Here is a 23425-nt window from a genome sequence, read left to right on the forward strand (position 1 = left end):
AAGGCGTTTGATCGTGTAGAGTGGGATTTTCTTCTAGCTATTATGAGTAAGATGGGATTTAATTCTAGGTGGCAGAACTGGATATTTCAATGTATTTCAACTACATCGCTGGAGTTTTTTATTAATGATGAAGAATATTGTTCTTTAAAGCCTCAAAAAGGTATCAGGCAAGGAGATCCCATCTCTCCATATCTTTTCCTTTTAGTTGCAGATGTTCTATCTCGATCACTTTTGAATGCCATTCAAGAAGGTTCACTTATGGGTCTCAAAATGACGCGTCACTGTCCAGAGGTATCTCATATCCTGTTTGCTGATGACTCTTTGTTTTTTCTGCATGCTACTGAGCTGGTGGCCAGTAAGTTATTTGATATTCTTGAGGAGTATTGTCTGGCTTCGGGGCAGCGAATCAACTTCAACAAATCCTCCATTATTTTCAGTCCGAATACGTCGAATGAGCTCAAAAGTAAAATTGTTGAAGTATTGAAGATTCCTGAGTCTTCGGAAAAAGGTAAATATCTGGGTGTTCCTACAGTTTTTGGTAAGAATAAATCAGAGATGTTAAGTTATATTCTGGAAAGAGTTCTAAAAAAGATGCAAGGCTGGAAGCAGAAGGTTTTATCCCAATCTGGTCGGGAAATTTTAATTAAAGCTGTCGTTCAGGCTATTCCATCATATTCTATGAACTGCTTTCTTCTTCCTCAGAAGCTAATTAATAGAATTATGACGGCTGTTCGTAATTTTTGGTGGGGAGGAGACCCTGCTACTAAATCTATTCACTGGAAGAAATGGGATCTCTTAACTAAAGCAAAATCGGAGGGAGGTATGGGTTTTCGAGATTTAAAAGCCTTTAATCTTGCTTTATTAGCAAAACAATGTTGGCGTCTTATTCTAAATCCTTCCTCCTTTTGGGCAAAAGTTCTAAAAGGTCTCTATTTTCCTCGAGAAAATTTTATGAATGCTAAGAAAGGTCCAAGAGCTTCCTGGCTGTGGAATAGCTTATTAAAGGGTAGAGATGTTTTGATGGCAGGTATGCGGTGGCAAGTTGGTAATGGAAGAAATATTAATTTTTGGACTGATAAATGGATTCCAAATTCTCCTCGTTTTTGTGTTCGAGATGCTAAAGGTCCATTCAATTCTAATTCATTTGTCTCTGATTTTATAACTGCTGGAAGATGGAATGTTAATAAATTGAGGATATATGTGTCTGATGAAGCTATCTTAGATATTCAATCCATACCTCTCAGCCTTACTGATGTTAATGATCGGCTAGTGTGGCATTATAGTAGTAAAGGTACTTACACAGTTAAGTCTGGATATAATATAGCTTTAAAATTAAGGGAGGATGGTTTGCACCAGTCCGATTGCTTCTCTCATCAAGCTTCTTCATCTTTGGTGCCTGATAAGTCGTTTTGGAATCTCATTTGGTCGATTTCTGCACAGCCTAAACTAAAAAATTTTATGTGGAGAATATGTACTAACGCCATAGCTACTCGGGAAAATCTTTTCAAGCGTAAGTGTTCTCCGTCTCCGTTTTGTCCAATCTGTATGGATAGCATTGAAACTGTTGAACATATGCTTTTTGAATGCCAATGGACACGGCCAGTCTGGTTCTCTTGTCCCTTGGCGCTTCATCCTCCCTCCTCCTCCACATATATAGTTCCACAATATTTGTTATCTCTTATTTCGAAGTTGGAAACTAGAAGAGATCGTATACATCTCCTTTCACATTTTAGTTTTGTTGGATGGTCCATATGGTTGGCAAGAAATAAATTTGTTTTTGACAATGTGCCGGTCTGTCCAAATTCAGTTTTAAAGGCTAGTTGTTCTGCTCAATCAGAATTCTCTTCTTTGTTACAAGTATCTTGCCCAGAATCTCGTAGCTCTATTGACAATTCTTCACTGCAGTGGATTCCTCCCCCTGACAATCTGGTGAAGTTCAATTGTGATGGTGCTTTCAAACGAGGCGCTGCGGTTATTGGGGTTATTGGCAGAAAATCTGATGGAAAGCTTGTAGTTGGTAGAGGTTGTTGTGTTTCAGCCACATCACCTTTACAATCTGAGCTAATTGCTATCCGGGAAGCTTGTTTAATCATAAGGCATCATCATCTTTTTAATGCCTGCATTGAATCGGATTGCAAATCAGCGATTAGCTTCTGTTCTACTGAGTCAGCACCGCCATGGGATTCTGCTGTTCTTATTGAAGATATCAGATCAATAGTGGCTACTTTTCATATTTGGATCCTTTTTGTGCCTCGATCTTGCAATGGTGCTGCTCACTGGGTTGCTCATCAAGCTTGTTTGAAGAATCTGCCTCCCAACTGGGTGTTTGATCCCCCTGATCAGTTGTCCTCTTTGCTGAGGAGTGATTCCGGTTCTTGTTCCTGAGTTGGTTTTACCAACTCTTGATCCGTCAAAAAAAAAAAAAGCTTCTTCAGTATCCTTTTCAAGAGTGAGAAATTGCAGAGTCTGTGGGGTCAAATAGGAGAAGGACCTGAACGCGTTTATTTAGCGCGTGTCAGGCTGTCACAAGAGTTAACCGCGTTTATTTAGCGCGTGTCCGTCTGGCACACGAAATAACGCTGTTTATTTACCGCGTGTCTGTATATTCACAGGAGAAGGACCTGAACGCTTTTATTTAGCGCGTGTCTGGCTGGCACAAGAGTTATCTGTGTTTATTTAGCGCGTGTCTGTCTGGCACAAGAAATAACGCTGTTTATTTACCGCGTATCTGTATATTCACAAGAATTAACGCGAGTTTTGTATATTACTCTGTTCCTTCCGATTCTTATCATTTAGAATGGAGTGTCCACCATGTATTTTAAGGCTCATATAAAGTTTAGTTCCATAACTTATTTTTAAATTTTTTTTTTCTGAATAAAAATCTAATGTTTATATTTTTGTTCAGAAAAAAAAATTATAAAAATAAGTGATAGAACTATATTTTATATGAGGCTTAAAATGCGTGCCGAGCACTCCATTCCAAACGATAAGAATTGGAGGGGACGGAGGGAGTATAATACTTTTTTGAATTAGCTCAATTTGAGAAGTTTAAACATGAATGTGTGTTTGAATTATCTGGCTCAATTTTAACTAAATTTTCAAGATTTAAATTTAAATAAATTTAGCCGAAGTCTCTTTCTTGACAATTTTGAATGATTCTAATAACACTAATAATATAGAGATCATGCATATACATAACTTGCCTTGTTGATATCACATTACCTGAGAAAAAGATTGAAAATCATAATTATACCAGCATAAAAACATTGGGCTCTTCATTCATAAAATATTTTTTTAAATTATATATATTCCGTAAATATATTAATTTAATATTTTTTTTAGCAAAATTTTAAATATTTACTTTGAAAACCAACTAACCTCGTCCAGAGTGGTATAAACTTCCATTCGACTCGATTTCACACAGTACAATTTGCTTATAAAATGTTAGTAATAATGTTGATCAGTCTATTAACTTATTTAATCAAAATTCAATAAAACATAACTCGATCCGTAAAATACCTAGATAGCCAAAAAATAATAATGTATTACTATTATTCATCCATAATACCAAGAAAATAATTTTAAGAAAGGCATACATACATGTGCATGTTTATTATGCCAAATAATCCAAATACACAATTTTTTTTATTTTTTGCCAAAAAAAAATCGAATCTTATTAATCACTTTTTTTTTGATAAAATGCAAATTCATTTTATTAAATTAAAACAAGTCTAGTCGGGACAAATCTCCAACTGACAATGCAATCAGGTTGATAAACAATAAAACGAGCTAAACAAATAGCAGCATTGTTTCCAGACTGCTTAACATACTGAATCCAAAGATTTTTGAAACTGAAAATGAATACAAAGGCTTCTCGAGTAATCCCGCCTACATCAATCCCGAAAATGGCAGCTTCACAATTGACCTTCACAATAGTTCCATGGCTGTTCAGGCGACTCAGTTGTAAAAACTAAGCAATGAGGAACAAGAGTCCTCGAATGATGAATAACTATAATTTATGAAAGGTGAGCACATGCGATCGCCACCGTTCCAAGCATAACTCAGCTATCTACATGCCGGGAGCCAGCTATAGACATGCCGAAAGTATTAATGATGCCATAAGTCAGATCTCCCAAAACTTCATCCCAATCATTCTTATTGATAACACAGAAAGACATAACAACCGCAAACATAACAACGCAGTTGCACCCAAAAATTGGGTACTAAATCAACACACGCCAAAAGGCGAGACGGGAAAATACAATCGGACCTTTAATTTCAAAAGATCTGATTTATTCATAAAACAATCAGGCCAAGTTCAAATCCGAAACAGATCCAAGAATAAAACTCAATTGGAATCTTCGAGACTTAAGCAATACTCAATTTTATTGAAAAACAAAAAACTAGTGGAGAAGATGGGAGAGCGACAAAGATTTGACGGATGAAGAGGATGAAGGTAAAAAATGGAGAAATGACGACTAATTTTGGGTTAATCACTCAATCAATTTTTAAATCACTTTTTCTAAAATACATATGGAAAAATCCGAGCCAAATCCGACCCAAGAAAACCCTCTCCGCATGGGACTCGTTGCTTAACAAACCATCCAACGAAAGTACAAAAGCCAACTATACAATACATCATGTCATCATCACATTCTCTTTTCGTCAGTTGAATCTCTACGCACACCACAACTACACAAGCCCATACATTTGATCACAAACACCCAACCCCACCATCTTTATTCTTTATTACACATACACTTGTACTCATTACAATCAGACCAAAACAGAAACCCACCCCCTTCCAAAAATGTCACAACTAAACATGGGTTTTTTCTTGTTCATCATTCTATTCATCACTACAGTTAAATGTTCATCTTCAGACCCGATTTTGCAGCAAGAATTAGACAAGGTGTTGAGTTTACCAGGTCAAAGCTTTGATGTTGAGTTTGCTCAGTACTCAGGGTATGTTACGGTCAATGAGAAGTCAGGGAGAGCTTTGTTTTATTGGTTGACTGAAGCTGTGGATGATCCGGCTGACAAGCCTCTTGTTCTCTGGCTCAACGGAGGTGTTTCTTGATTCTATTGAATTTTTATGATTTGGGTTTGATTTGTTTTGGCTTGTCTTTGTGTTATTGTTCTTGTAGAGTGTGTTGATTGCTTTTTGTAGGTTATGATCAGATATGTGTTTTGTTGGATTAGTAGAAGTATGTTTAGAAAGAATTTTAGAAGAGGTGGTTTCGGACCTGTTACTCTCGATATTGTGAATAATGTAGATGGTAGGATTGAATACTGCCTTTGAAAATTGTATCTGTGATCGTGGGAGACAATGTTCGGTTTTTGTGCAATCCTAATTTAATCGGGTGATGCTGTTTCAGGACCTGGGTGTTCATCGATTGCTTTTGGCATGGCTGAGGAAATTGGGCCTTTCCATGTTAATAAAGATGGGAAGACTCTCTATTCCAATCCATTCTCTTGGAATCAAGGTAAGTTTTAACCCTCAGAATATAAGAGTTTTTTTTTAAAATTTAAACACCCTCTTATTCTGGTAATATGTTACACATCTGCTGAGCTGAATTGAAAGATATTCTGTACAAAACTTTTGAATATACTTGGCGGCAATAGAAATGGTTGTGGTGATCTGATGATCTCCTCAAGGCAACCCCATGTACATAATTTAGCATTATATTGACCTTTGAGTTTAGGATATCAGGTTCAGAATATTTGAGAGACCAGCGACTTAACTTAGACCGGCACTTGTGTATTATAGAATGTACCACAGAATGTAACATAAAGGATAGCAAGTTTTATTTTTAATTCATTTCAAAGTGGCCTATATTTTGTATTAATTATACTAGAATATCAGAGATAGTATACAAGATTAGTTTAGAAGCTCTGTCTTAAGGTGACCTATTTGTTGCAGTTAATTACTATGGTTTCTTCTCTTCTAAATAATGCTGCAACTCCCAGGATGATGTCATTTGTCCTAATTTTTCTCAGATACTCTATGGCAACTGTCAGTTAAAATTGTTCAGAGAATTTTTAGCACTAACGAATTTTACTGTCATTGATTCAATCCGGATCACATTTTTACTAATTAAATTTATTTAAACAAATAAACACTACTATAATCGGACAGCAATGCCAACACAAACAGCATGGCAAGCAAAGCAGAACACATAAGCGTGTATGTTTCATGATTGTAATTAATTATTTATAAGGTAGGAAGTATATTAGTTAGAGTATCGAGAGTTTGAGACTCTTATATAGTAGTGCAGTGACACTTGGAGTTGTTACCACCTACTCATTGCAGAGGTAACTTCTGATTATTCCTAATTTTGTTTAATTTCAACTATATTACCTTACTAAAACTGTCTGTATCTTATAACAGCTCTTGATAATGTCGATACCATGAAAACATTTCTTTTATGTCCAAAGGTACAATATATGTCATAAAAGCTAAAAAATTATGTGTATCGATTAGTAGTTAACTATAAAAACCTAAAAAAGTCTAATATGTTGACAGTCCAAGATTTACATGATTCCTTTATTTTTTTCCTGCAGTTGCTAATCTACTATTTCTTGACTCCCCTGTTGGCGTTGGTTATTCATATTCAAACACCTCTTCTGATCATCTAAATAATGGAGATAAAAGAACTGGTACTGCTTCAAATTCAATCTGAAGTAATCCTAATTTAGCTATGCTTCCGTTAAAATTATTATGTGCTCTTTCTCATACTTCATCTTACAGCTGAAGATTCACTGCAGTTTCTACTGAATTGGTTGGAGCGTTTTCCTCAGTATAAAGGAAGGGACTTTTACATCACAGGGGAGAGCTATGCAGGTACATTTCTGTGTTTACTGTCTAGTTTCAGTCTACATAAAGTTTCCTATTTATAGAAGCATTATATCTATAGAAAAATACATTAATCTTCCTGGCATTATCTTACTTTTCCACCTTGTAAGTCTAACCAAATCACATCATTACAGCAAAATCATAATTTTTCTTCTTTTAAATGGGAATAATTTTGAACTACAATAAATAATAGATGTACATTCTAGAGCTACTAAAACTAGTCAACATGTAAAGAAAGGAAAAGGTCAAAGACATAACACTCAATGGGATTGACCTAGCCTTGGTCCTTCGGGTATAGAAATCATTAAAAGTTTTACAGCTTAGCTGAAGCCTGAAATAGTAGCAGCAGCAGTGTCAACCTTCGTCAACTAACGGAAACCAGAAAATACTATTACTTGCCCTTCTTTGCCTTCGCGAGATTTACTAATTCTAAACACAGATTTCAAACTGATTGCTTGATAAATATTATATACAGACAAAAAAATTGTTACTCGTGTTACTTATGTTTTCCTATATTATACCCTGTCCTGGCTGCAGTATTATTGATAAAACTTCTTTGACCACTGAATCTCTTCTGAAAATTCTAAATTTATATGGCAAGTCTAGACATAGTTAAAGTGAATATTGGCCTTGGAACCGCATCAACAAAGTCATCTCATGGCAAAAATGGTAAATCAAACATAATTATAAACCATTAATGCATACTACTTAATTTGTTTGAGTTAATCGTGTACATCTTTTAAGGTATATAAGTATAATTCTTACCGTAAGGCTACACACATTAATAATTTTCAATTCTATTGACACCTACCATCAGGCCATTATGTTCCGCAACTGAGCCAAGCAATAGTAAAGCATAACTTGGAGAAAAAAGCCAAGGCGATCAATTTAAGGGGTTACATGGTATGAATTTTTCTGTAACACTCCTCCATTTGCATATATTGGTAGCAGTTCCATTAACAACTTTCCGATGCAGGTTGGAAATGCTTTGACTGATGACTTTCATGACCACTTGGGACTTTTCCAATTTATGTGGTCAGCAGGTTTGATTTCTGATCAAAGCTACAAGAAGCTGAACCTTTTTTGTGACTTCCAGTCTTTTGTTCACACATCAGAGCAGTGTGACAAGGTTTTGGACATTGCTGAGAAAGAATTTGGTAATATCGATCCTTATAGCATCTTCACTCCTTCTTGCACCGGTAATTTTAGCGAATCAAATGGGAAATTGAGAAGACGGCATGTGAGTACCTTGACCGTAAATGTCTATACTGGTTTGGTGCTTGTCTTTATTTATATCATATTTCCCTTTGTAAAGGCAGACACCTTCCAGTCTTCTACTGCTGTCATATCTACATAATATCTTGGCTCAAATAATAATTTACTACTTTTCTTTTGGTCCCTCATATTTCCAAATTAAGTTGGTATATTCTCTCCCTGTAAGTGGCCCACCTTTTTAATGGCTTGATAAAAGAAATATGCTGCATTGTAGGATTAAGTTATCGAAGTGTGTGCTGAGGCTTCTTATGTCTCAAATACTAAAACAATCATCCGAAATAATTTTCAATGTGTTCTATGGTAAACAAGAGGCTGGAACTCTCTAACAAGGTAAAGTTTGTAAACAATACCTGTGTTCAGTTGGTGGTTATTAACTACTATAAATAACTCATTCAGTTATTAAAAATATCAGCTTAGAGGACATGAATATAAGTTTTCAAATATGTAATGCTTCTCTGTGTGTGCAGTATGCTAATCTCTACACTCTACATACATGATTGTTAATTGAACAGATGTAAAATTGATTTTTGAAATGCTTTTCTAACAGACAATATAATATATATTTTTTCTCCTCTTTTAGAAATTTGGTCACATTGGCCAGAAGTATGATCCTTGCACTGAGAAGCACTCTACTGTATATTTCAATCTACCCGAGGTTCAGAAAGCTCTTCATGTTCATCAAAGAACTTCCCCATTTACATGGCAAACATGCAGGTAGTTACATTTAATAGTTAGAGTTTTGTAACGGCTTCTAGCTATCTTGCTGAATGACTTGTCTTATAGTTAATGACTGTGGTTTCTTGAGACCAATTATGGTTCATAGTTTATTTTATTTATTAAAAAAAGTTGCTATCTGTTAATGTGTTTTGGTAGATTTTTATTATCTTCAGGCGCCAACATATAGTTTCTAATACAGCAGTATTAGATATTCATATTACTAGTACTACAGTCATAGTCTTGTGTTCCTGTAATACATTATGTATTAGCAACCATCTATCTATTCTGGTGGCAAATATTGGGCATCTTTACAAGAAATATACACTGCAACCTATAATTATTGGACAACCATATTAGAGTTAATGCAATAATTATTTATCATGTACTCTGTTACTTATGACTGTTGTCGCGTTGTTTCCTTTGTGAACGATTCTATTTTTATGTGCTTGAGTTCTTCATAAACTGGAGCTATTGACTAATAGTATCTTACAGCACATAAACGTGCATTCCTTGGCATTTGGACATTTTCATGTTTTGCAGTGATGAGGTCGGTCTTCATTGGAAGGATTCTCCAAAGTCAATGCTGGATGTTTATCACGAGCTCATACGTTCTGGACTGCGTATATGGGTCTTCAGGTACTTTTGTGGAGTTCATGCTAAATTAAATTTTTGTGAGTTTGGTGGGCAATTTGATATAAAACCCAATTAAATTTGTTATTACCATATACTTATTAATTTTAACTTGGCTTTTATGTTTGTTCTTTTGAGAATTACTGTAATGCCACTCAATGCATACTTTAAAAGAAATGATGCTATTAAAAAGAACCATAATGCATCAACTTGAAATTTCTATTCAAACCTGTCTGCTTTTTCCGGACCCGAAACAGTTAAAGGTATAATAGTTAAGCCCAGTTGAGTAGTATGAGCTTCTTGAAAAGACAAACTTGATATTCAAGGTGCAACAGTTACCTAATGGAAAATGTCATGTTTGCATTCTGTTATAAAATTTACAAGTAAATAAGTTCGCAAACTAAAGTTACATGGCCATATATCTTGGTGCTTCCCCAGTCAGTACGTCAATTTGGAAAACGTTTAATTTCTTGCAATAGATGTGGTTGATTGTACTGTCAGACTGTCAGTAATTAGGGAAATCATGTCAACCGACAAACTGGTCATTGAGTTGTAGCGCATGGACTATTAACTTACTCTTGCCTCCTGCCAAATGACAGTGGTGATACAGATGCTGTGATACCAGTAACATCTACACGATACACCATAGATGCTCTCAAACTTCCAACTGTGACTCCATGGCATGCTTGGTACGATGATGAAGGACAGGTAAATCAACTTCATCCTTCCCTTGTACATCTTGCTATGTGCTATGGATATTATTGTTACTTACATTATCATTTCAGTTGAATAGTGCGCACTTTAAAGCTACATGCTATATGGCTCAAATTTATTTTAAACAATCAGAGTCCATTGGCTAGGACTCGTCTACATTAGTTAGTACTTAGGAGACAACATACAATAATACCTTTGAAAACAAATATGTAGCTAATAATTTCAATATGATCACTATTTTGTAATACTATGCATGAAACAGGTAGGAGGATGGTCCCAAGTCTATGAAGGGCTAAATTTCGTTACAGTAAGAGGGGCAGGACATGAAGTACCTCTACATAAGCCCAAATTAGCTCTCATGCTCATCAAGTCCTTCCTCTCAGGAGTTTCGATGCCAAAGTTGAAGCTAGTTACTGACACTTGAAACGTTTCTTTCTTCGTTCTTGAGGATTGAGGTGTTTATTATTAACAGAGACTACTATTTATGTATCAGAAGTCAAATGATATAGTATACTTCAGATACTTTTTTACAAACAGAGGAAAAGTATGGTTGCATGTTTAGAATTCCACTTGCTGATTCTTGTAATTTGTATCTTCAGGTGTAATGCTCCATCTAGCTACTTCATTTGGAGATATAATATAAAAGGATATCAATAAAACTATACTCTATTAATAAACACATTTATATATTGTCCTGGCTATATTTTCAGAATGAATGCTAGATTTTCTAGTTGTGCTAATTTTATCAAATGTATGACAAGTTTTGTATTGTATATTTTGCCGGAAAATGTTGATTTTGTAAAACATTTTTCCGGGAAAAAATAATTCTTGGGAGAATATATTTCCTGAATTATTTTCCGGGGAAGTGAGTTGCTTGTAATCATGATTAGATGTTTTGATATTTTTAAAATTTACTTGAAAAATTCGTATGCATGATTTATTATTTTGGTGTTAGTTAAAAATGACTGGTTAAATTAGATCGGTAAAATTTGTGAAATCTGTGGCACAGCTCCACATTGTGCTATGACGAGAGTGATTATATTTTAAAAGAGATACATTCTTCTGTAAAAAAAAAAAAAAAGAGATACATTCTTTTATTTTAAATTATTATAAATATAATATATTATTTTAACATGGTAATAAATGATATGAAATCTTGTAACATGATGTTGATCATATATAGCTCACATCATTTATAATTATAAGCTATTATTAGATTGAAGAAATTTATATATATCATCTATAAATTTTATATATATAAATTTTTTATTACTCTCTTCTTTCCACTCATTTGTTATACGTTTTTTTCCGATACTAAACACGCATTTTAATGCTTCTATAAAATATAATTTTACATTTTATTTTTTAAAATTTTCTTTTCTCGAATATAAATTTAAATATTAAATTTTTATTCAAAATTTTTTAAAAAAAATAAGTTGCAGAATATAATTAACAGGAGCACCTGCACTGCCCCGGTATTCAATTCATATGGATTTTTTACACGCAACCCTGCTGTTTTAATTAAAAAAATTATAATCTGTGCTTGATTTTATATGAACAAAATTGGTAGCCGCAAAAGAAAACAAAATTAAAATTGGCAACAGTCCGTGCATAACGGTCATAAAATTATATAAAGCAATCCATGATTTTCGACTCATCAATTTCTGTTCTCCTCAGACACACCTTCTCTTTCAACGATCGCATGTCAGATACGATGATTACTCATAACATAGCTCTCTCATATTAACCTTCTGCAACATTTTCTCCGCGGTAAGCCATGGATGTATTTTTTTGATATTTAACCAAATTTACACGCCTATCTTTGATAAGGTTCGAACTCTCGACATACGATAAAGAGAGCAATATGCATGTGGTATGGTATGCATTTCTCATTGATTAACTTGCAGGAACTCAGAAATACCTTTCTTGTTTAGGGTTTTTTTTTTTAAGATAGGTGTCTCTTTCGAATAATTTAAGGTCTGTCAGATTTTAAATATTTGAGTTCAGAACTTTTGTATTCTTTGAATTCTCCATTATTTCCAACAAGTTGTGTATATACAAGCTAGGCTTCAAATGAGGGCCAATCTGTTTTAGGGAAATGCTTATTTTCTTCGGAGAAGACCAATACATTTTGTGTAACAAGAATTTTGTTCTCCGGTTTATTTGATAGGGGAGAGTGAGGAATTGGACCTCTGTCGCGGGGAGGGTGGGTTGCCTTTACCAATAGGCCACCGCATCAACCTCCATTGCATGAATTGTTAGTATAAATTGGGCAATTTAGCTCGGTTTTAGGTCATCGACTCATTCTATGTCAGATACACTAATTGGAAGGCACAAACATATGTTATCTCACTTGAAATATGAAAAAGGAATTAAAGGACAAACAAAGGAGTTTTAGCCTTGTATCCTGATTAATAGGGTGAGCTAGCTCAATCATCATTCCTTGATTAGGTTTTTACTTGGTCCTCTGAGTTAATGATGTGCTTTCTTATGTAGTACTTATTTCTTACATTACGTGACAGTTCAATTTGTGGATCCAGGTTTGCATTTAGATGGTTTGCACTTCACAGCTGAATCGTGGAAATCATTAATTTTATTACCTTGGATGATGAAGTGGCTACAGGACTTAAAATTCTTATGCATCTAGATTTACAAAATGTTTGGTTATGGCAGGCCAAGGGACGATTTTGTAAGGTAAAAATGGACAACAAAATCTGAACATATATTCTTAGCAACTTTTTCTTCTATTATTTGTAAGTTCTTATTGATGCTTTCTTAATCACCATAATACTTGTTGAATCACTGTGTTATCTCCATATGATGCACAAAAACAATTGAAAATCCTTAAAGGGCGGTATATTGAACATATGTTACTCCAAGCATTTTTTCCGACATTAAGCTCTAGCATCGTCTTTCTTCACTATGTACAAATATCTGTAATTTCTTGTTTACTAACCCTCCCCCCGTTTTTTAAATATATTGTATTCTAGAGTTGTAGTATTAGTTTTGAGTATATTCGTGTCTCATAGTAGGATATGATGTCTCTTGCATTATAAAAGGTTGGAGGATCATGATTCTGGGCCATCAGTTACAGACAAAAGTGGAATGAAAAGACATGGATTCACTGCGGAGGGGAAGGGTAATGCCGGTCTCTCCAAACATAGCGCTTCAAGGTCTATTAGGTTGGGTATGAAAAAAAGATCGCAAGGACTGATGACTTTCAGCAAATCGTTGAGATCTGGAGTCACTAGAGCAGTTTTTCCAGAAGATCTAAAAGTGTCCAGGGAAAAAATATTTGATCCTCAAGACAAATTCCTCTTTTTTTGGAATAGGCTTTTTGTTATCTCTTCTATCATTTCGGTATACTTGGATCCCTTGTTCTTTTACCTTCCCGTATTCGAGAATGCGGATATGTGCCTCCATATCGATAGAAGTTTAGCACATTTTATTGTAACAACGCGAAGCATAGTTGACAGTTTCTACATTTTTCGCATAGCACTTCAATTTCGCACAGCTTATATTGCACCGTCGTCTCGGGTTTTTGGACGAGGTGAACTTGTGATAGACCCTGCACAAATAGCAAACAGATATTTGCATCGTTACTTCATCATTGATCTGCTTTCTATATTACCTCTACCTCAGGTTTGAGAATAGTGCTGTTCTTTCTCTTTAATTATTTCATCCACATTCACGATAGATGGATACACATTTGATATTTGTTGCATTCGTATATGCAGAATGGAATTCTTTAGAGCTATTGTTTACTCTTAATTTGTTATATTTTACAGATTGCTGTGTGGAGGGTTCTCCAGGAATCAGGTGATGCAGATGTTTTGGCTACTAAAAAAGCTTTGTTAATCCTAATCTTGCTTCAGTGGATTCCTAGATTTTGGCGATTTTTACCACTAATCAATGATATGAAAAAGACCGTTGGTGTAGTTACTGAGTCAGCTTGGGCTGGTGCTGCATACTATCTGTTGTGGTTCGTGCTTGCTAGTCATGTATGTAGTCTCCGTGGTTGGCTATTAGCTTGTTAAATGTCTACAATCTACTCTGTTTGGAGGCCCCTAGTTTTTCATGTGTGTACATTTCTGCTTGAACATCAATCCTTGGCTTCATACCTTTGTACACTGATTTAAAAAGTTTGAAAACAGCGACGATGGAAATTATAGAATTGAAAAGTCAACATAATCATATATAAAGAGGCCTTGTGATTATAAGTTCTTACCACTTGAATACTGTTCAAGAATCTGTTTGTTTGACTCGTTGAAGGAAGCCTGATAGTTAAAATGTTGCAGGTAGTTGGTTCTTTGTGGTACATATTAGCTGTGGAACGCAAAGATGCTTGTTGGGAGAAAGCTTGTAGTACTAGCAATAAGTGTAACAAAGATTTTCTGTACTGTGGGCAAGCAGTAACAAAAGAACACATACAATGGATAAATGAAAATCGACTTGCGATTGATAGGAACTGTTCCGCAGCTGCTGATAATCCAGAGTTTGATTATGGAATCTATGCACGGGCTATATCATCTGGTGTCACTGAATCTGAGGATCTTGTCTCTAAGTACTTGTTCTGTCTGTGGTTCGGACTACAAAACTTGAGGTACACTACTATTATTTGATTTAGCCGAGCAACTCCAAAAGCCTCTTAGTGGATTCCTTAAAAATAGTGTAAATAATCACGTTCTTGGAAACTTAGGACAAACCTAGGAGTGTTTACCGCTAAAATACTCCTTATATGTGTTCCGTAATATGATTGTAATATAAGAGAGAGGGAAAAGTAGGAAAGAGAGGACAATTGATATTTAAAAAGAGGCAAATAACTATTTTCTTGGTGAAAACAAAATAAGGGATGACGAGGAGTTCCTTAAAAATAAGAAATGGGAGATGTGTCCTAACTTTTAAGGAACCATTTAGTAGACTGTTTGAGTACCTTTTTTATGCCAACTTCCTTAAATTTTGGTTTAGGAGGTCACGTAGCTAGACTCTTGGAGTTGCTATAAGGAGCTTACCTTTTACCCTTTTCCTATTCTTGAAGTGTGTAAGCTTCTTCATCCTGCTCAAGCATGTTTTTTCTCCTCGATTTTTAAACTTATTATTTGATATAGAAAAACTAAACTAACACGGATAACGAGCTTAACGAGGTCCTAAATATTTGGTTATTAGTGTTATCTAGTTAGTTAGGCATCTCCAATTCTCTTTCAAGCTATCTATCTCCACAATGGCATTCACTCAAGATTATCGTCAGTATAATTTCATTTGTGAGTTCTGAGAACCTCATTAGTTGCTCCACTTTGTTTCACTTTTCAGCACACTTGGTCAGGGGCTTGAAACCAGTACATTTGCTTCAGAGGTCATATTTTCCATATTAGTGGCTATTTTTGGGCTCATTCTATTTGCTCTTCTGATCGGCAATATGCAGGTATGTTAAAGACTTATAACTCAAGGACTCCGCAACAATCTCCTACTGAAAGAATTTTTATTAATTTCATAATAAAGTAGCATGTCAGGGATAACATTATATTCGAGCTATTATCTGATGTAGAATTATCTAGATGGCGCCTGCTTCATTCTTATTCTTCTACATGCAAGCCATTTTAGTAAGTGCAATATTGTCTTTTGTACAAAGAGAAACATATGTGCTTCAAAAAAACAAAAAAAACAAAAATCTTGTTATTGAAATTTGGTAGGACTTCAAGTCAGTAAGTTCAGGTGATTTAAATATCAGCAGATACACCTATAACACTTGAGCTAACTACCTTCCATGATATTGATTCTCATGAATTGCACGAAAAAGCCAGAGAGTGAAGTATGACCTGCTAGTGGAGGTGATACCAACGGAATAGTTCAGATGAGTGTTCTTCGATAAGAGTTTGAAATGGGGAGGAACCTATCACAAAGTAAGGTGTGCCCACAGATATTTGAAAGTAAATCAGACATCACAATTATTATGTGAAGTTAGGTCATTCATTTCAATTCAAGGAACATAGCCCTTTTATAAAGTTTGGCAAAGTCGATCTGTTTCCCCAGATTTCACCCAAGAATAGCAATGCCATTAGAATATTCAGCTACATGCTCTGGGATCGAATTCCAATGGGTGGATTCCTAGTCCTCTCTAGTCCTAGTTAGTATTAACTCTCCGTCATTACTCTCTAGTCCTTTAAACGTCCGGCCTTGCAGTTCAAATGAAGCCATAAAAGAGTTCATCAGTATAGTTGATCAATTATAGTTATTTTATGTATTAAATTGCTTCATTCTAATCTGTACCAAAGGTTCTTGCCAGAATCATATGCACAAGATGTTTTCATGATTAGAATTAATATAAATTAAGTCAAGCTGAATTATATCATGTCTGATATTTCAAAAAAAAAATTGTGATGATTGCAGACCTATCTTCAGTCTCTTACGGTTCGATTAGAGGAGATGAGAATCAAAAGGCGTGACTCAGAGCAGTGGATGCATCACAGAGTGCTTCCACAGGAGCTTAGGGAAAGAGTTAGGCGGTATGATCAATACAAGTGGCTGGAAACAAGAGGAGTTGATGAAGAGAGCATAGTTGGGAGTCTTCCAAAAGATTTAAGGAGGGATATCAAGCGGCATCTTTGTTTGAATTTGGTGAAAAGGGTAAGCACTTTAAAGATTATCTTTTTAATTATTCTCTCCAGGTCAAAAATATGGTAGTGTCCGTATAAATTGTTAATAAGTTAAAATTTTGAGGATATGAATATATGATTACTTGAGGTCACTACTCTGAGTACAGCAACAATTTATATAAATTTCCCATTACACTGTCATCTGTTGCTAAGAATATGTTATATATTCATGTGATTGAAGGTTCCGATGTTTGAAAATATGGACGAACGCTTGCTAGATGCTGTTTGTGAGAGACTGAAACCAAGTTTATACACTCAGAATACATTTATAGTCCGGGAAGGTGATCCTGTTAATGAAATGTTGTTCATCATACGTGGACGCCTTGAGAGTGTAACCACAGATGGTGGGAGGACGGGTTTTTTCAACCGTGGATATTTGAAAGAAGGTGATTTTTGTGGTGAGGAACTCTTGACATGGGCATTGGATCCTAAGGCTATCTCGAACTTACCATCATCTACTCGAACTGTAAGGAGTTTGACAGAAGTAGAGGCATTTGCCTTACCAGCAGACGAGCTGAAGTTCATCAGTTCTCAATTCAGGAAACTCCACAGTAGACAAGTTCAGCACACTTTCCGTTTCTATTCACAACAGTGGAGGACTTGGGCTGCGAGCTTTATCCAAGCTGCATGGAGACGATATGCACGTAGAAAATTTTTGGAAATTCGTCGAAATGAAGAATTAAGCATGGAAGAGTCTGATGACAATATTGCAGAAGAAGAAAGAGCATTGCTTAAGAGTACTTCAAGATCAAAATTCAAAACAACCATGTTAGCATCAAGGTTCGCAGCTAGTGCTCTTCGCGGAGTTCAAAGACTCCGGTCAAGAGGCTCCTTAGCTGGAGGAGAATTGATGAAAGTACCAGCAAAACCTCGGGAACCTGACTATACTGATGATGATTGATTTTGCAGATTCACAAGTAGTTTTCACAATTACTCAAAACATATAGGAAATGCCAAAAAAATCTTTTATGCTTAATTTGTAAGTAACTTATAAGTTGAAAATTGTGTATTTATAATATCACTAGTTGTGTTTGTTATATAAAAATATATTATATGATTGATGTATATACCTATTGTGCTGTTTTACATTTTATCCAGATCACAAGTTTCAGCATGAATGTGATCAATCACATTTTTTCTTAAAAAATAAAACGAACCAACTTAGAATTTCTTTATTAAATCTATATAGTTTGTTTTTGCGAAGTAAGACACCAAGACAGTTTGGCCGAGTGGTTTAAGGCGCCAGATCCAGGTTCTGGTCCGAAAGGGCGTGGGTTCAAATCCCACAGCTGTCATTACTTTTTAGTTTTTCCCAATTTTTATACAAGCAACATGTGTAAAGAAGAGAAACAAGAGCTTCTTACTCAGTGGGATTAATTTTTTTCCACCACTCATTTTTCTCCTCAAAGGTACACTCATCTCTATTTCACCTTTTTTCCTCTAATTATGTTAAAAATTTATCAACCCAAGTGAGTAAATTACTGCTAAGGTGCTAATTTGGTCATGGCTGCTATAAAGTTTGCATCTTTAGTTGAATCAAATGATGCCCAGAAGCTTAGTTTTAGTGGGTATGTACATACAGCTTCCGTCTTTGTGGTGATTCCCTTTAGTAAGCTCAAGAGCATTAGGGTTTCTAGATTAGATAATGTTGAATTGTCTGACCCAGTTCTTGAAAAAGCCTCGAAATTTAGTAGTGAATTTAAGAAGGGTAAGAGGAATATTTGGATGAGGTTTCGGAGTTTGAGTAAGGTTAAAGAATTGACTAGTGATGGAAGAAATGAGGCGAAGGGCAAGAATGGGGAGACGGGTGTTTTGTTATGTGATAAAGATTTGAGTGATGGTGGGAATTCATTGGATTTTTTTGGTGGTGATGTTGATCGTGATTTGAGCGTTGAGCGGTGTAATGTTATGTTGGAGGGTTATGAGAGGATTAGTGATGGTAAAGCAATGGAGTTTTTTAGGTGGATGAGAAGTAAGGGGAAGTTGAAGCGGAATGTTAAGGCGTATAAGGTAGCGCTTCGTGTGTTGGGGAGGCGACAGGATTGGGATGGGGCGGAGATTATGATAAGGGAGATGGTTAGTGAATCAGGGTGTGAACTTAACTTTCAGGTTTTTAATACTGTGATTTATGCTTGTAACAAGCAAGGGTTTGCTGAGATTGGTGGGAAGTGGTTTCGTATGATGTTGGACATGGGAGTTCGGCCTAATGTGGCAACAATTGGTATGCTCATGAGTCTTTACCAGAAGGGGTTGGTGGTTCAGGAGGCAGAGTTTACTTTTTCACAGATGAGGAATTTTCGGATTATGTGTCAAAGTGCATACTCTGCCATGATTACTATATATACGCGTTTACGCTTGCATGAGAAGGCAGAAGAAGTAATTGGACTATTGAAAGAGGATAAGGTAATAATGAACAAGGAGAACTGGTTGGTTCTGATTAATGCGTATTGTCAGCAAGGGAAGTTAGAAAAAGCTGAGCTAGCATTGATTTCAATGCATGACGCTGGATTCCCCCCACATATTGTTGCATACAACACAATGGTCACGGGGTATGGGAAAGTTTTCAAGATGGAAGCTGCTCAGTCAATATTCCAGAACCTTGAAAAGGTTGGATTGAAACCTGATGAAACAACCTACAGGTCTATGATAGAAGGTTGGGGTCGGATGGACAACTACAAGGAGGCAGAGTGGTATTATCAGGAACTTAAACGTTTGGGATTTAGTCCAAACTCATCCAACTTGTATACGATGATTAATTTGCAAGCTGAGCACGGGGATAAAGACGGTGCAGTCAGAACCCTTAACGAAATGATAGCTATGGACTGCCAGTATCCTTCTGTCCTTGGCATTCTTATACAAGCATATGAGAGAGCTGGGAAGTTTGATCAAGTGCCTTCTGTAGTGACAGGATTATTCTACGAACATGTCCTTATTAATCAGACATCGTGCTCCATTCTGGTAATGGCCTACGTGAAACACAGGTTAGTATCTGATGCAGTGAAAGTTCTGCAAAACAAGCGGTGGAAGGATCACATATTTGAGGACAATCTGTACCATTTATTAATTTGTTCGTGCAAGGAGTTTGGTCATCTTGAGGATGCTATTAAGCTTTATGGTAGTATGCGAAACTCTTCAAAGCCTAATTTGCACATACTGTCCACGATGATCGACATTTACACTGTTATGAATCAATTCAAGGAGGCTGAAAACCTTTACATTAAGTTAAAGTCATCGGGTGTTGCCTTGGATATGATAGCCTTTAGCATTGTTGTAAGAATGTACGTGAAATCAGGATCTTTAAAGGACGCCTGCTCAGTTCTTGAAATAATAGATAATAGATCAGACATTGTCCCAGATGCTTATTTGCTCCGAGATATGCTGCGTATTTATCAACGACTTGACATGCGTGATAACTTGTCAGGCCTGTATTACAAAATCTTGAAAACTGGAATCCCGCTGGATCAAGAGATGTACAACTGCCTAATTAATTGTTGTGCTCGAGCATTGCCAGTTGATGAACTCACCAGAATATTTGATGAGATGCTCCAGCATGGCTTTGAACCTAACACCATTACATTCAATGTGATGCTCGATGTCTATGGTAAGTGTAGACTTTTTAGAAAGGTTGGAAGGATTTATAGGCTAGCTAAAAGAAGAGGTCTGCTTGATGTGGTATCTTACAATACAATTGTAGCTTCATATGGTAAAGGTAAAGACTTGAGGAATATGTCGTCAACCATTGGAAAAATGCAATTCAATGGTTTCTCAGTTTCTCTTGAAGCATATAATTGTATGTTGGACGCCTATGGAAAAGAAGGAGAAATGGAGAAGTTTAAAGATGTATTGCAACGAATGAAGGAATCATGTTGTGCTTCTGATCACTATACGTATAATATTATGATTAATATCTATGGGGAGAAAGGGTGGATTGAAGAAGTTTCTGACGTACTTGCTGAATTGAAAGAATCAGGACTAGGACCCGATTTGTGCAGTTATAATACATTGATAAAGGCATATGGAATTGCTGGAATGGTTGACGAGGCAGTGTCTATGGTTAAAGAAATGAGGGAAAATGGAATAGAACCTGATAAGGCGACATATGCCAACCTTGTAACTGCTCTTCGAAATAATGACATGTTTCTGGAGGCTGTTAAGTGGTCCTTGTGGATGAAGCAGATGGGTTTCTGAGGTAAAGATGAAATAAGTTCTTGAGCATATAGAGTTGAGATTTTTTCGCCTCCTAAGTCTGGACATAGTCCTACTTCTACATCTGTGTACATTGTCTTCTGTGGTAAATCCTTCAGTTCATATGACCTAGTTTTTTCTTCACTGTAAAATACAACAGAATCTCAGATTATGACTATACAAGCCTTGGAACTAAAGTTTGCATCTTTAAAGTATCAAGGTATGTTGTACAGAGTCATTTTTAAGATACAGATTTTGTATGTTATGTATAGCTAAGTGAGTTTAGTCATCCTATATACCAAGAGAAAGCTATCGAAGTCTTCAGTATGATGTGTTTTTGTTAATTTCGAATATGAGCCAGTATGCTTTTTTCTTTAATCTGTCTGTTACAAAAGTGCTGTTAGCTCAATAAAAATCATAACCAGATGCCTCTTGCTCTAGCGATATAGCCTTCGCCCTTTTTACCTTTCTACCAGAGCTCAAGGGTTTGATCCTTGTCATGAGCATGATGGGAATGTGGTCAATCAAGAAAAAATTGTCCTAGTGAACTCATAGCATGGCACCACCTTTGTTCTTTAGACTTCTTGTTATCTTGACTAGCTTCTTCTCATCTGCGAATCTTACTTTTAACCTCGTAATCAAGATCAACCATAGGGAGATGACTTTAGTGGCTGATACCATGACATGTTTACTCAAGACAGGTCATTTTGTCCGGATCAAAATTTTTAAATAGGAACGATGGAAGTAAGAAAAACATCAAACACCCGGAAAAAAAATAGTCTCTTCTGTATTTATTCTGAAAATTGCGTTTGTATCATTCCATGAGATACATGAGAATTTGACTCTGTTTCAGTAATATCTGTGTTGCACTTGGATAAGCGGCGATAGAGGTGCGTAAATTTGCTTTGCACCGAGCACCGTCATGGAGTCTAGAGAAGACAGTTCAAAAGACGGCCTGTTACACATGCAAATGCTCAAAATGACGTAAAGCTTGAGAAATTAAGAATTGCAGACTTTTATAGTTATGCCAACCATATCTCTAAAGTCTTCTTCACACGGCTTCACCATCTTTTCCAAGTTTAGTACTCTCCGCCACATAAAAGGTGTTGTATATAAAATCATATATGTGCGTAACAGGTATTAACCAACGCGTTGGACCGGAATTACTGACCCACAAATCCAGGTTTTGAACTATGCATATTTCATATGTGTAGTTGGGTCATACGCCGCGGTTGAACCGGGATCCCGAGAGTGATAATTATAGAAAAGATGTTTAGGTGAAATTCCGTCATTCTATACAGTAGTGCGAATGTCTCTAGTTGTATAAGGATTTCGAGAGTAATAATTATGTAAAATATTTTAGGTGAAATCAATCCATGTAATTCCGCCATCCAGTTGAACTAGGATTCTGAAATCGGTAATTATAGGAAAAATGTTAAGGTGAAATCAGTTACCCGTCATTGTAAACGTATTTGTCTCGTTTTTACTGTTTTTCACTTTTTGGTCTAAGACACTAAAAAAATTACATTCATATATCATTATTTTTTATAATATTTTTATCTATCAAAATTTAAATTAATATAAAAATATAAAAAAAATTGTAAAGTAATATATGACTATTAATCTTTAATACTATATACGTGTCGGAAAGTCAAATATCAGTAACAAATAAACGGATTTACAACATTGGCCGCTTGCAAACTACTCTGCTAAAATTCAAAGCATAACTTTTAACATGTAAAATCTCTAGCCATATCTAAACTTACCGACCATTTAGTCTTTACCAACCGCCAGTTTGTTTGACAAGAGTGTGGATATGTAGCCGCGGCAGGAATCGAATTTAAGTCAAATGTCCCAGATGTCAAAAGTGTTCAAACCCTCTTCACATGCATGCCATCTCCATATATATAACACCCATTCTAGGATTACCAAACAACATTCAAAGCTACAAAACACTCAAAAATAACAAGAAACACAGAAGCCCTTTCTGCACAAGTTTAGATCCTCGGAGAGTCAGAGACGAAGAATTACGAGACAGAAGAGGAATGACAATGAGAAGTTCTTGCTTGGTGCTGGTTTTGATGATTCTTCTAACGAATGCACAGTTCAGTGTTGTTGAATGCAGAGCATTTCCATCGAATGTGGCGGAGGAAGGAGCTGCCACTGGTGCTGCAATGCTTGTCGTGTCTCCAAGAAACTCAGGTGGTGGTGTTAGTTCTGCAGTGCAGAGCTTGATGTTCAAATTAGCTTCTGGACCTAGCAAGCGAGGACGAGGTCATTAGGCAATACTGAACCATATACAATTCTTTGTAAAATATGTAGCTTAGGTAGCTCATTATTCGTTCCGTTAATACTGCAAATGTTCTGTTAACTTTTTTTCTGCTTTTGTAAGTTT

General features: G+C 35.9%; 3 protein-coding genes and 1 non-coding gene across 9 annotated transcripts; all 4 read left to right on the forward strand.

Annotated features, from left to right (window-relative positions):
• Positions 1-4633: 4633 nt before the first annotated feature.
• On the forward strand, positions 4634-10895 carry LOC108227314 (serine carboxypeptidase II-2). The gene is made up of 10 exons (XM_017402389.2): positions 4634-5069; positions 5379-5486; positions 6565-6660; positions 6752-6844; positions 7674-7759; positions 7833-8096; positions 8712-8845; positions 9389-9484; positions 10078-10186; positions 10455-10895. The coding sequence occupies exons 1-10, from the start codon at positions 4811-4813 to the stop codon at positions 10614-10616; spliced, it is 1407 nt and encodes a 468-aa protein (XP_017257878.1). The 5' UTR covers positions 4634-4810; the 3' UTR covers positions 10617-10895.
• Positions 10896-11813: 918 nt separating this feature from the next.
• On the forward strand, positions 11814-17890 carry LOC108227312 (putative cyclic nucleotide-gated ion channel 7). 6 transcript variants are annotated; one of them, XM_064079672.1, is made up of 8 exons: positions 11814-11962; positions 12733-12886; positions 13252-13834; positions 13981-14193; positions 14491-14795; positions 15503-15614; positions 16580-16816; positions 17027-17890. In XM_064079672.1, exons 2-8 carry the CDS (start codon positions 12849-12851, stop codon positions 17744-17746), a joined length of 2208 nt encoding a protein of 735 aa, XP_063935742.1. In that variant the 5' UTR covers positions 11814-11962; positions 12733-12848; the 3' UTR covers positions 17747-17890. The 6 variants fall into 6 exon arrangements, with proteins under 6 accessions (XP_063935742.1, XP_063935746.1, XP_063935743.1 ...); XM_064079673.1 differs by lacking the exon at positions 11814-11962 and adding an exon at positions 12135-12611; XM_064079676.1 differs by lacking the exon at positions 13252-13834.
• Positions 17891-18060: 170 nt separating this feature from the next.
• On the forward strand, positions 18061-18140 carry TRNAL-CAG (transfer RNA leucine (anticodon CAG)). The gene has a single exon. It is a non-coding gene; the product is annotated as a tRNA-Leu (tRNA).
• A 43-nt stretch (positions 18141-18183) lies between these two features.
• LOC108192964 (pentatricopeptide repeat-containing protein At4g30825, chloroplastic) lies at positions 18184-21357 on the forward strand. Its single transcript, XM_017359514.2, has one exon. The coding sequence runs from the start codon at positions 18349-18351 to the stop codon at positions 21031-21033; it is 2685 nt and encodes an 894-aa protein (XP_017215003.1). The 5' UTR covers positions 18184-18348; the 3' UTR covers positions 21034-21357.
• Positions 21358-23425: the final 2068 nt, after the last annotated feature.

This window comes from Daucus carota, chromosome 6, assembly GCF_001625215.2.
Source record: "Daucus carota subsp. sativus chromosome 6, DH1 v3.0, whole genome shotgun sequence".
NCBI lineage: Eukaryota > Viridiplantae > Streptophyta > Magnoliopsida > Apiales > Apiaceae > Daucus > Daucus carota.

Bases quoted from the DNA above. Each gene is read 5' to 3' on its own strand.
- LOC108227314 (XM_017402389.2), top strand. From the start codon at position 4,811: ATGTCACAACTAAACATGGGTTTTTTCTTGTTCATCATTCTATTCATC. The intron at 6,845-7,673 runs GTACATTTCTGT...ACCTACCATCAG, and splicing joins CACAGGGGAGAGCTATGCAG to GCCATTATGTTCCGCAACTG. The intron at 9,485-10,077 runs GTACTTTTGTGG...GCCAAATGACAG, and splicing joins CTGCGTATATGGGTCTTCAG to TGGTGATACAGATGCTGTGA.
- LOC108227312 (XM_064079672.1), top strand. From the start codon at position 12,849: ATGTTTGGTTATGGCAGGCCAAGGGACGATTTTGTAAG. The intron at 13,835-13,980 runs GTTTGAGAATAG...TATATTTTACAG, and splicing joins CTATATTACCTCTACCTCAG to ATTGCTGTGTGGAGGGTTCT. The intron at 16,817-17,026 runs GTAAGCACTTTA...ATGTGATTGAAG, and splicing joins GTTTGAATTTGGTGAAAAGG to GTTCCGATGTTTGAAAATAT.
- LOC108192964 (XM_017359514.2), top strand. From the start codon at position 18,349: ATGGCTGCTATAAAGTTTGCATCTTTAGTTGAATCAAATGATGCCCAG.